Source organism: Carcharhinus amblyrhynchos, unplaced genomic scaffold, assembly GCF_965287045.1.
Source record: "Carcharhinus amblyrhynchos unplaced genomic scaffold, sCarAmb.v2.hapA scaffold_908, whole genome shotgun sequence".
NCBI lineage: Eukaryota > Metazoa > Chordata > Chondrichthyes > Carcharhiniformes > Carcharhinidae > Carcharhinus > Carcharhinus amblyrhynchos.
Genome location: NW_027650648.1, coordinates 42,501 through 55,336, shown reverse-complemented (window position 1 = coordinate 55,336; position 12,836 = coordinate 42,501). Strand labels below are relative to the sequence as shown.

The 12,836-nt window shown below is 56.4% G+C and overlaps 1 protein-coding gene and 1 long non-coding RNA gene across 2 annotated transcripts; both read left to right on the top strand.

Annotated features, from left to right (window-relative positions):
• The first annotated feature begins 16 nt into the window (after positions 1-16).
• Positions 17-4,128, top strand: LOC145340299 (uncharacterized). Its single transcript, XR_013886232.1, has 3 exons — positions 17-249; positions 1,786-1,946; positions 3,441-4,128. It is a non-coding gene; the product is annotated as an uncharacterized LOC145340299 (long non-coding RNA).
• Positions 4,129-4,524: 396 nt separating this feature from the next.
• Positions 4,525-11,604, top strand: LOC145340298 (histone H1.0-B-like). Its single transcript, XM_080184740.1, is given in 4 exon segments — positions 4,525-4,552; positions 11,120-11,187; positions 11,189-11,429; positions 11,432-11,604. Coding segments are annotated over 4 exon segments (510 nt in total).
• The last annotated feature ends 1,232 nt before the right edge of the window (positions 11,605-12,836 follow it).

Here is a 12,836-nt window from a genome sequence, read left to right as displayed (position 1 = left end):
CAGCAGCGCTAACCCACTGGGCCACATCCACCCTCTGGCCCTTCATTAGATTCCAGTCATTAGCACATCTCAGGGCATTCTAATCCGGCTGTAAACAGCGGGAGGAGCTGGTTTGATGTGGGGGGGGTCTCTGTGAATTCACTGCAGTTTGTGTCCATCCCAGGTCTTACTGCGATTAAGGAGAATGAAGTGCAGAACCTCAGGAGGGAGACCATGTGCCTGCGGGACGAGCTTCAGTCGGTGCAGTGGGTAAGTGCAGCGCCCTGTAGAGGAGATGCCGGGGAGGGGGGGGCCACATCCCCCCATCCGTGGCCCCACACAGCTCCCCACCCCCTCCTCCCCCCACCCACGGTTCTCCCCCACGGTGCCCGCTCACGGTGCTGCCCCCCCGCAGTGCCTGTTTGTGGTGCTGTCCCCGGCGGTGCCTGCTCGCGGTGCTGCCCACAGTGCCCGCTCACGGTCATCCCTGTGGTGCCCGCTCACGGTGCTGTCCCCCGTGGTGCCCGCTCACGGTGCTGCCCCGCGGTGCCCGCTCACGGTGCTGTCCCCGTGGTGCCCGCTCGCAGTTCTGTCCCCCGTGGTGCCCGCTCGCGGTTCTCCCTGTGGTGCCCGCTCACGGTGCTGTCCCCCGTGGTGCCCGCTCCCGGTTCTCCCCTGTGGTGCCCGCTCGCGGTGCTCCCTGCGTGCCCGCTCGCGGTGCTGTCCCCCGTGGTGCCCGCTCCCGGTTCTGTCCCCCCTGTGGTGCCTGCTCACGGTGCTGTCCCCCACGGTGCCTGCTCACGGTGCTGTCCCCCGCGGTGCCGCTCACGGTGCTGTCCCCCCGCGGTGCCTGCTCCGGTGCTGTCCCCCGCGGTGCCGCTCACGGTGCTGTCCCCCGCGGTGCCCGCTCGCGTTCTGTCCCCCGCGGTGCCCGCTCCCGGTTCTCCCCCGCGGTGCCCGCTCGCAGTGCTGTCCCCCGCGTGCCTCGCTCCGGTTCTCCCCGTGGTGCCCGCTCGCAGTGCTGTCCCCCGCGGTGCCCGCTCCCGGTTCTCCCCGTGGTGCCCGCTCGCAGTGCTGTCCCCCGCGTGCCGCTCCCGGTTCTCCCCTGCGGTGCCGCTCGCAGTTCGCTGTCCCGCGTGCCCGCTCTCCGTTATCCCCTGCGGGTGCCCGCTCGCAGTTCTGTCCCCCGCGGTGCCCGCTCCCGGTTCTCCCCCGTGCGTGCCCGCTCGCGTGCTGTCCCCCGCGGTGCCCGCTCCCGGTTCTCCCCGCGGTGCCCTCGCGCTGCTGTCCCTCCGCGGTGCGCTCGCGGTGCTGTCCCCCGCGGTGCCCGCTCGCGGTGCTCCCCGCGGTGCCGCTCGCGTGTCCCCCGCGGTGCCCGCTCGCGGTGCTCCCCCGTGGTGCCCGCTCGCGGTTCTCCCCCGCGGTGCCCGCTCGCGGTTCTCCCCCGTGCCCGCTCGCGGTTCTCCCCGTGGTGCCCGCTCGCGGTTCTCCCCCGTGGTGCCCGCTCGCGGTTCTCCCCCGTGGGCCCGCTGCGCGGTTCTCCCCCGTGGTGCTCGCTCGCCGGTTCTCCCCCGTGGTGCCTGCTCCAGGTTCTCCCCGTGGTGCCCGCTCGCAGGTTCTCCCCGTGGTGCCGCTCGCGGTTCTCCCCCGTGGTGCCCGCTCGCGGTTCTCCCCCGTGGTGCCCGCTCCCGGTTCTCCCCCGCGCTGCCCGCTCACGGTTCTGTCCCCCGTGGGTGCCGCTCGTGGTGCTCCCCCTGTCCTGAGTAACCAGGGGTTTTCTTTCTGGGGGAATCTCTCTCCCTCCAGGATAAGAAGTACGCGACAGACAGATACAATGAGATCTACACGGAGTTAAGTGTGATGAAGGTCAGGACGGAACGGGAACTCTCTCAGGTGAAGGAGCAGCTCAAACTGGCAATGGCGGCTCTCAAAGAGAAAGATTCTCTCAACAGCATCACCAAGTGAAGGTGGGTCCCCACCCCTCACCCCTACCCCCCCCCCAAACCCCCAACCCCCCCACCCTCTGACCCATCGACCCCCCCCCCCACCCTCACCCTCTGACCCATCGACCCCTCCCCACCCTCACCCTCTGACCCATCGACCCCCCCACCCTCACCCTCTGACCCATCGACCCCCCCACCCTCACCCTCTGACCCATCGACCCCCACCACCCTCACCTCTGACCCATCGACCCCCCACCCTCACCCTCTGACCCATCGACCCCACCACCCTCACCCTCTCTCCCCATGCATTTCACCCTCTGATCCCCTCACACCTGCACCCCACCTCTCTCCCCCAACTCCTCCAACCCTCACCCCTCCACCCGTGGACCTCACCCTCTGACTCACCAACCCCCCCCCCCCCCCACACCGCCTCTCCCCGTGCATCTCACCCTCTGATTCCCCTCACACCCCCAAACCCCGACCCTCTCTCCCCTCCCCCCCCACCCACCCCAACTCCTCCAACCCACACCCCTCACCCCCTCTATCCATGGACCTCTCTCACCCCCTCCAACTCCTGCACCCCTCCCCCCTCACACCTGCGCCCACCCCCTTACTCCCGCACCTCTGCCCCCTCTCACCCCTTCAGCCTCCCAATCCCTCACCTCCTTCCCCCCTCTCTCCCCCAACCCCCTCACCTTCCTAACCCTTCCGGCCCACTCCACCCTCCCTCCCCTCTCCCCTGAACAGCCTCATGTGGGGTGTAATCTCTCCCTCTCGGCTCGGACCAGTTTCTACGCTCGTACATTCCCGATTATATCCGTGTAGGACATTCTGCCGTAGCCAGTGAGAGAGCTGTTACTGGACAGAACACCCTCAGCGTGCAGAGACTGGGCCTTGTTACTGAACGCAAGACTTTTCCAACAGACTCACACCTTCCACCTGGTCTAGGCTGATCCCGGTGGCACCTCCTGGCCCAACGCCAGTGTAACGGGGGAGGGGGAGGGGTCCAGGTTAAAAATCAAGGAGCAAAAGATTTGTCCTTGGCACCATCATGTTCCATCACCCCCTGCCCCAAACCCACCAGCTACTGTGACCAACCTCTTCTTGGGGTGGCGCAGTGGTCAGCACGGCTGTCTCTCAGCGCCAGGGACCCGGGTTCGATTCCCAGCTTGGGTCACTGTCCGTGTGGAGTCTGCATGTTCTCCTCGTGTCTGCGAGGGTTTCCTCCCACAGTCTGAAGGACGTGCTGGTTAGGGTGCATTGGCCGTGCTAAATTCTCCCTCAGTGTAACCCGAACAGGCACCAGAGTGTGGCCAGTAGGAGAATTTCACAGTAACTTCATTGCAGTGTTAAGGTACGCCTATTTGCGACACTAATAAGTCAACTTCAGAACAGATCTACCTCAGCATGAGGCCTATTGATGAGTCAAGGGAAAGAGAGAGTGGAGAATTTTGGGATATTTTTGAGAGGGTGAAGGGAAAGTCATTCTTTGTGTTTTCTTCTTGCCTTCCCTCACAGATTTCTCCACGAAGGGACGTTCGATCCAATGCTCGCTAAGCCTTCAGTACTGATCCAAAATGGTGGAACTTCCTGTGAATGAGGAACTGTGAAGAGGACAAGCCTGTGTCTTTCTCCTTTTCTCTTTAATAACTTCTCCCAATGTGGATCACTGCTGTGAAATTAAAGCTGAATATGTAAATATATAAATGTATACCCACAGGTTATCACTTTTAACACCTTGCTGCCTTTCGAACTCTGTTTCCAGAGCCCCGGCCTAGCAGCTGGGGCCTAGGTGTTGCCACGGTGGCGTGGTGCTGCCAGTGGGACCTTCACTGTTTGATGCAGACGAGTTGCTGACGGTATTCTGCCCCCATCGCCACTCTTCGGGTGGTCGATGCCCCCTCCCCTCCCCAATACCAATCCCCACTGGGGGCACTGGGTCGCCAATTCCCACCGGGTCTACGCCAGGAGCTTTCGTCACTTGACCTCTGCCCGCTCCCCTCACTGGTCACCCAACTTGCCCTTCCAGCCAATGGAAAGGCGAGCAGTCTCCATGTCACTCAGCCAGATGGCCCCTGCCCGTCACTCAAACTCCCGTAATTACTTAAGCAAAAAATGTTGAAAATTTTTATATTTTTTTTAAAGAAAATGATGTCCCTTCTCCTGTGATTTGGTCCTGGAGGCTGCTGGGAAGTCCTGGTTGGAGAGGGGGGGGTGGGGGGGGGGGGGTTTGGTGGGTGCAGCCTTCCCTGGAGGCGGGGGAGCGGGGGTCAACGTGTCGTGACCAGGCGTCTGGCAGTCCCAGCACCCACCCATTGGGTGGGATTTTACCCGTCCCGTCTGCTGCGGGAGTCGGGGGTGGACCCTGCAAAGGTCCATTAACCTTGAGGGGGGACTTTCCCAACTCTCAGGCAAGCCTGGCTGAAAAATCCTGCCCGCTCTGTTTAACAAGAAATAATTTTTTTTATAAGAGGTTTATTATTTGCAGTTAACTGTTTGTGTAAAACACTATTTGGGGGCAACGTGATCTGAGGCTGCGACGCAGTGCTGGATTGTTGATAATTGCTTATCTGATTATTTTGTGTGTTCTTGCCCCAATATGATGTCAGATAGCACCAAACTGGCAGGACGTACACAGCACCATGGCAACAGGGAGCCCTCCCCTCCAGTCTGCTCCACCACCCAATCCGATCGTTTGCACATTCTCCCCGTGTCTGTGTGGGTTTCCTCTGGGTGCCCCGGTTTCCTCCCACAGTCCAAAGATGTGCGGGTCAGGTTGATTGGCTGTGCTAACTTGACCCTAGTATCAGGGGATTAGCAGGGTAAATATGTGGGATTACGGTCATGGGCGCTGAGTGGGATTGTGGTTGGTGCAGACTCGATGGGCCGAATGGCCTCCTTCTGTAGGAATCCTATGACTTGTCTGACCCCCATCCCTGTCCCAGGTCAGTACAAATCCCCTCCAATTAAATATTGAGTAAGAACTTTGATCCCAACCAAAACCTCCCATTCACTAACTCAGCCCCTTCCACCCACTCTCACCCTGGGCTCAATCAACTGCATTGGCTCCTGGTCCCACAGGCCCTCACTTTGACCATTTGCTTTCAAATCCTTCCATAGCTCGCTGTCTTCTCCCCAATCTCTGCAACCTCCTCCAGCCCCACAGCCCTCAAAACATCTGTAGTCCCCCCCCCCTCCCAATTCTGACCCCTTGTACCGCTGGCTTCAGCCATAAGCCATGGAGTTCCCTCCCTGAAGCTGTCCATCTCATTGACCCGTGTCAGGGCCTATCCATCCCTGTGTGCGTGGCTGCCCCGTCTCTCGTCTCCAAGCCACCCAGCTCCCCGGAGGTTCCTGGGGGAGCCACACACAAGTCGCCATCAAAGAAATAAAGAAAAATTAACCCAAGTCCGGGTTGCAAAGTGTCGGCCTGCTTCAGTGAGAAGGCCGCAAGCTACAAAACAAAAATAGCCAGAACGTTTCTCTCCATCCCGCAACATGGGCTGAATGGCCTCTTTCTGCACTGGAGGGATTCTGTGATTCTAAGATGCTGCTTAAATTCTGCTCTATTGTCCTAATCCCTTCACATTTTGGCCGGGCGTCAAATTTTGTTTGGTCATTATAGCCCACTCCCTCAGTCAAGCATTTCGACACTTTACCAAAGTAAGGCTTTAATTAAGGACCCCCCCCACCCCCACCACGCACCCTGGACATTCTCTCTCCCACCTTCTTCCGTCGGGAAAAAGATATAAAAGTCTGAAGTCACGTACCGACCGACTCAATAACAGCTTCTTCCCCGCTGCTGTCAGACTGTTGAACGGACCTACCTCGCATTAATTTGACCTTTCCCCACACCCTCGCTATGACTGTAATTTTACATTCTGCACCCTCTCCTTCCCTTCTCTATGAACGGTATGCTTTGTCTGAACAGCACGCAAGAAACAATACTTTCCACTGTATCCCAATATATGTGACAATAATAAATCGGATCTAATTCTAGAATCAGTTTTTTTTTAGCTCAGCTGTGACTAGTTTCCTCATGAGTAGTTACCCCCCCCCCCCACGCCTCTCCCCCAGGTTTAGAAAGTGCCGAGTCTCCATCCTCTGGCTCCATCATTTGGTTTTAGCCTCCGGTGACCCCCGGGTATTTATCAATGTGCTTCCGACGTCAGATAAATGCCGATAGCATCAGATAAACACCCCCCGCTGTTCCCTATTATCAACCTCTTATTCTTTCACGGGACATGGGTGTCGCTGGCTGGGCCTTTTTATTGCCCATCCCTAATTGCCCCTTGAGAAGGTGGGGGTGAGCTGCCTCCTTGAACCCGCTGCAGCCCGTGTGAAGTAGGTAAACCCACAGTGCCGTTAGGGAGGATGTTCCAGGATTTTGACCCAGCGACAGGGAAGGAACGGCCGATATATTTCCAAGGCAGGATGATGAGTGGCTTGGAGAGGAACCTCCAGGTGGTGGCGTTCGCAGATATCTGCTGCCCAGATGGAAGTGGTCGTGGGTTTGGAAGGTGCTGTGTAGGGATCTTTGGTGACTTGCTGCAGTGCATTTTGTAGATGGTACACTGCTGCTACTGAGCGTCGGTGATAGAGGGATCGAATGTAGATGGGGTGCCAATCAAGTGGGTCTGCTTTGTCCTGGATGATGTTGAGCTTCTTGAGTGTTGTTGGAGTCGCCCCCATCCAGGAAAGTGGGGAGTATTCCATCACACTCCTGACTTGTGTCCTTGTAGAGGGCGGACAGGCTTTGGGGGGAGTCAGGAGGTGAGTTACTCAGCACAGGATTCCCAGCCTCTGATCTGCTCTTGTAGCCGCAGTATTTATATGGCTGGGTCTAGTTTGGTTTTTGTTCAATGGTAACCCCCAGGATGTTGACAGTGGGGGGATTCAGTGATGGTAACATCATTGAATGTCATGGTGAGATGGTTAGATTCTCTCTTGTTGGAGATAGGTTGTTGCTGGAGTTTGTGTGGTGCTGCGAATGTTACTTATCAACCCAAGCCTGGATATTGTCCAGGTCTTGCTGCGTTTGGACATGGGCTGCTTCAGTATCTGTGGAGTTGCGAATGGTGCGAACATCCCCATCTTAAGACGGAGGGAAGGTCATTGATGAAGCAGCTTGAGATTGTTGGGTCTAGGATTACCCTGAGGGACTCCTGCAGAGATGTCCTGGAGCTGAGATGCCTGACCCTCCACAACCACCGCTACCATCTTCCTGGGTAGGACTCCAACCAGTGCAGAGTTTGCCCCCTGATACCCAGTCTTGCTAGGGCTCCTTGATGCCACACTCAGTCAAATGCAGCCTTGATGCCAAGGGCAGTCACTCTCACCTCACCTCACATCACAGATTATGAACTGACTTGTAATCCAATAACAAAATGCTTTCCAGAATTAAGGTAAAGTGTTGATACACTGCGGACAGCTGTTATGTATCGAGGAAACCACTGTGTGATATGAAGTTATTGCAATATTCTAAAAGAGTATTTTTCATTGTAGAATAGACTTTTAAAATAAATTTCTTAAATATGATGGAAACAGTGTTGAACTATTTGTGAGTCCACAACTTCCCAGCTGACACTGAGTTGTCTGAAATGTCAAAGAAATGTCGATTATTTTAGTGGGGGGTCAAACTTTGGTCTTTCCCAAGGATCCCCTCACTGGCCATTCGGAAGATTCTTCAGGCTACTAACAACAGAAACAACAGGAGGGAGAGGAGACCATTCAGTGATTATCACTCCTGCCTCACAGTGCCAGGGACATGGGTTCGAGTCCTGGCTCGGGTCACTGTCTGTGTGGAGTTTGACATTCTCTCCGTGTCTATGTGGGGTTCCTCCGGGTGCTCTGGTTTCCTCACGCAGTCCAAATATATACGAGTTAGATGGATTGGCCATGGTAAATGTGCGGGGATAGGGTGAAGGGAGGCAGACGTAGGCCTGGGTAAGATGCTCTATCAGAGAGTCGGTGCGGACTCGATAGGACAAATGATCTCCTAATTTTTTTAATTAGCATCACAAGTAGGCTTACATTAACATTGCAATGAAGTTACAATGAAAATCTCCTCTATGCCACACTCCAGCACCTATTCAGGTACGCTGAAAGAGAACTTAGCACGGAAAATGCATCTAACCAGCACGTCTTTCGGACTGTGGGAGGAAACTGGAGCAGCCGGAGGAATTATGGAATCCTACAGTGCAGAAGGAGGCCATTCGGCCCATCGAGTCTACACCGACCACAAGCCCACCCAGGCCCTATTCCCATAACCCCACATATTTACCCTCCTAATTCCCCGTGACATTAGGGGCAGTTTAGCATGACCAATCAACTTAACCCACATGTCTTTCGGACTGTGGGAGGAAACTGGAGCACCCACTGAGACACGGGGAGAACATGCAGACTCCACACAGACAGCGACACAAGCCAGGAATCGAACCCGGGTCCCTGGCGCTGTGAGGGATCAGTGCTGACCTTCTGCACTGTGGGGATTCTGTGGTTCTGCAGTGAATACTTTATTAAATACGGATAATTTGCTATTTCACCTGGAAGAAGTTTTCTATCTTTTTTTGGTCCAAAGTTAAATTCCTCACGTTTGCCAAAGTTTAGGCGAGTCACAAGATTCCATCTACGTTCACAGGATCGTCCTCCGCCAACTCCAGCCACTACTCAACACACCTTCCCCTCATTCCCCTGTCAGCGTTCCGCAGGGATCGCTCTCTCCGGGATACCCTGGCCCACTCCTCCATCAGACCCACACCTCCCCCCCCCTCCCACCCCGGGTCCACGGCACCTTCCTGTGCGATTGTAGAAGGTGCAACTCCTGCCCCTTCACCTCCTCACCGTCCCAGGTCCTCAATACCCCCTTCCAGGGGTCACTGCGCTTCACAAGCCCCTCCCCCCCACCTGGTCTATTCCATTCGCTGCTTCCGGTCGCAGAGACCAAACACAGACCGGGTGACCGCCTTCCGTCTGTCCGCAAGCGGGACCCAGACTTTCAACAGCCCACCCTCCTCCTGTCCAAATGTCTGTCCTTGGCCTTTCGCAATGTTCCAGTGAACCCGACACAAACTGGAGAAACAGCGCCATGGGGGGGCGAGGGGGGTGGGGGGGGCGAGGGGGGTGGGGGGGCGGGGGCGAGGGGGCGGGGGCGACGGGGGGGGGGGCGAGGACGGCAAGGGGGGGGCGAGGACAGCGGGGGGGGGCAAGGGGGGGGGGCGAGGACCGCGGGGGGGGGGCGAGGACCGCGAGGGGGCGGGGGCGACGAGGGGGGGGGGCGAGGACCGCGAGGGGGGGGGGCGAGGGGGGGGGGGCGAGGACGGCGAGGACGGCGGAGGGGGAGGAATGTGAGGGGTGCGAGGACAGCTGGAGGGTGTGAGGATTGTTAGTGGCTGAGGCAAATGAGGGTGAGGCGAGCGAGGGTGAGGATAGTTAGGGGAGGGTAGCGAGGGGGAGGACCGCGAGGGGAAGGTAGTGAGTGCGGTAGGCAGTGAGGGCTCTGAAAGTGAGGGCAGGTAGGCAGTGAGGGCTCTGAGGGCGAGTGCGGTAGGCAGTGAGGGCTCTGAGGGCGAGTGCGGTAGGCAGTGAGGGCTCCGAGGGCGAGGGCGGTAGGCAGTGAGGGCTCTGAGGGCGAGTGCGGTAGGCAGTGAGGGCTCTGAGGGCGAGTGCGGTAGGCAGTGAGGGCTCTGAGGGTGAGTGTGGTAGGCAGTGAGGGCTCTGAGGGTCGTGGGGCCTCCTCGGCCTCTCCCGATTCCTGGGCCTTTGGTCCCTCTGCCGGGGGCTCGGGCCCGGGGGGAGAGAGAGAGAAACCGGGGAGAGAGAACAACACAGAGAGAGAGAGAGCAAAACTAATAAACAACGGGGACTGAGAGAGAGAGAAAATAACAGAGGGAGACAGTGAGTAAACAACACAGGTCACAGAGAGAGAGACAGAGGGAGAGAAAACATCAGAGAGAGAGAGAGAGTGTAAACAACAGACAGAGAGGGGGGATCGAGAGAGACAGGGAGAGCGGATCGAGCTGAGAGTCTATAACAGAGACAGAGAGAGGGAGCAGAGAGAGTTAAAGGGGAAGGCGCAGAGAGTGAGAGCAAATAAACAACAGGGACTGAGTGAGAGAGAGAGAGGAGAGAGGGAAGAGCAGAGAGTGAAAATAGCACAGAGAGAGAGAGAGAGAGAGAGTATAGAAACCAGACGGAGAAGGAGCAGAGAGAGAGAAAACATCAGAGGTCACAGGGAGAGAGCAGAGTGAGAGAGAGGGAGGGGGAAGCAGCAGAGAGGGTATAAACAAGAGAAAGAGACAGAGGGAGAACAGTGTGTGTGTGAGAGAGAGAGAGAGACAGTATCGAAACCAGAGAGAGAGAAAACAGCACAGAGAGAGGGTGTGTAAACAGCACAGGTCACAGAGAGAGACAGAGAGAGAGAGAGAGAGTGAGCAAAGCACAGAAACAACAGGGACTGAGTGAGAGATAGAGAGAGTGAGAGATAGGGAGAGAGTGAGAGATAGAGAGAGTGAGAGATAGGGAGAGAGTGAGAGATAGAGAGAGTGAGAGATAGGGAGAGAGTGAGAGATAGGGAGAGAGTGAGAGAGTGAGAGATAGGGAGAGAGTGAGAGATAGAGAGAGTGAGAGATAGGGAGAGAGTGAGAGATATAGAGAGAGTGAGAGATAGGGAGAGAGTGAGAGATAGAGAGAGAGTGAGAGATAGGGAGAGAGTGAGAGATAGAGAGAGAGTGAGAGATAGCGAGAGAGTGAGAGATAGGGAGAGAGTGAGAGATAGAGAGAGTGAGAGATAGGGAGAGAGTGAGAGATAGAGAGAGTGAGAGATAGGGAGAGAGTGAGAGATAGGGAGAGAGTGAGAGATAGAGAGAGTATATATAAACAGCACTGAGAGCACAGACAGACAGTGTGGGGGAGAGATAGAGAGAGAGGGAGCAGAGAGAGAGGCAGACAGTACCCTGTGGGAGTAGAGAGGATATAAACAGCACTGAGAGCGTGAGAGACAGCAGAGAAACAGTGAGCAGGCAGAGAGTGAGCAGATAGAGAGTGACAGAGAGCAGATCGAGTCAGAGAGAGGAGGAGGAAAGAGGGAACAGTTAGTGAAAGTCCGAGGGAGGAGGTGGAGAACGGGAGCAGTTAGGGAGCTCTCAGCCCATCACCGCTGTCCTGCCATCCTCCCCCTCCACCCCCCCGGGACGCAGGAGTGACGGAGAACCCCACCCCGGCGGCCCCCAAGGCCAAGCGCGCCAAGGCAGCCAAGAAGCCCCCTGGACCACCCCAAGTACACCCAGATGATCACCGCCGCCATTCGGGCCCTCAGCAGCCGGGGTGGCATCTCCCGCCAGGCTGTCCACAAGTACATCGCCACCAAGTACCACGCCAGCGATAACGCCAACTTCCAGGTCAAGCTGGCGCTGAAGAAGCTGGTGCCCAGCGGCGCCACCCGGCAGACCAAGGGATTCGGGGCCTCGGGTTCCTCCTGGCTGGCGGTGACGAAGGCAGCCAGGTCACCTTGAAGAGCGCGACCCCGGCGGCCAAGGTCAAGGTCACGCCCAAACCCAAGGAGGCCAAAGTGGAGAAGGAGAAAGCCAAGAGCCCCAAGAACAAGGCAGGCCCGACCAAGAGGGCGAAACCAGCCAGGGGGAAGCAAACGGCCAGCTCCAGAGAGAGGAAGGCGAGGAAGTGATTCCCGTCGCCACCCGGACTGGATTTTGGCTTCCGTTTCTCTTTTGGAAACTTTTACGTACGCGCAGTTTAACTTTCTTCTCGACTTTTAACAAGGAGACTTCTAATTTTGTCAGGCGGCTCAGCGCGGCTTAAGGCTAAAAAACGGAGAGGTGGACGGAGTGTTCGAAATAGTTATCTCGGGGAAAGTGAATAAGAAATACAAATGTTGTATACGACCTTCCCTCGGAGCTGTCCCACCTTGTGCCCACAGCTCAGTGTGGAACGCCGGATAAAGTGGTAAATGTGGGGTCACTTTTAAGAGAAACTTGGACAGGTACATGGATGAGATCACGCGTGTGTGTGTGTGTTTGTGTGTGTGTGTGTGTGTTTGTGTGTGTTTGCGTGCGTGTGCATGTGTGTGTATATATATATAGTGCTTCTAATCTCAAAGACAGGTTGTAAATCCGTCTATCGATTCCAAAGATTACTATCGAACGCCACGTCTGATTGTTAATTGCATAGTTCAGCATTTTAATTTTCCGTCTTTGGGGGGGGAGCTGATCTGTTTTAAAACCGGCTAAAGCTGCGACTGCTGGGTGTGTGAAAATACTATCGTGTTTCTCGTTGTGGGGGATTGAACGCTCGGAGAGTTGTTGTTGGAAACAATGCCGTTGCCCGTCTGAAATCCGACACGCTTGTCTCCTCCACGGGGTAGCAGGGATCGGTTTGCGGTTTCGGCTGTCGCTGAGGCAGGTTTGGGAGGTGGAGGGTGGAGGTCGTCCCCCTCCGTTCCCCAACTGTTAACATCCCGAAAGCCTCGCTCCAGAGAAACATCCCGACAAATCCCAGGACGGACACAATTTTTTTTCGGGGGGGTGGATTCGCTTTTTTGAAAAGAGACACCGTTCAAAACCCAACGATGTCCCGGCGCAGAAACTCTGTCCAATCGCTTTAGATTAACTTGGAATAATATTTGGGTTTTGCGGGTGGTTTAAGTTGAGAAATGGCGATGGAAGTTGTTACGGTGGTGAAGGACCTCAGAATCCCTACAGCGCAGGAGGAGGCCACTCAGCCCATCAGATGGGCCGAATAAAGTGTATAAGGTTTTGATGGGTGTCGATAGAGTGAATGTACGCAGGGCTTTTTCCACTGAGGCTCAGGGGAGAAAAAAACCCAGAGGGCATGGGTTAAGGGTGAAAGGAGAAAAGGGAATATTAGGGGGGGGGATTCTTCACACAGAGAGTGGTGGGA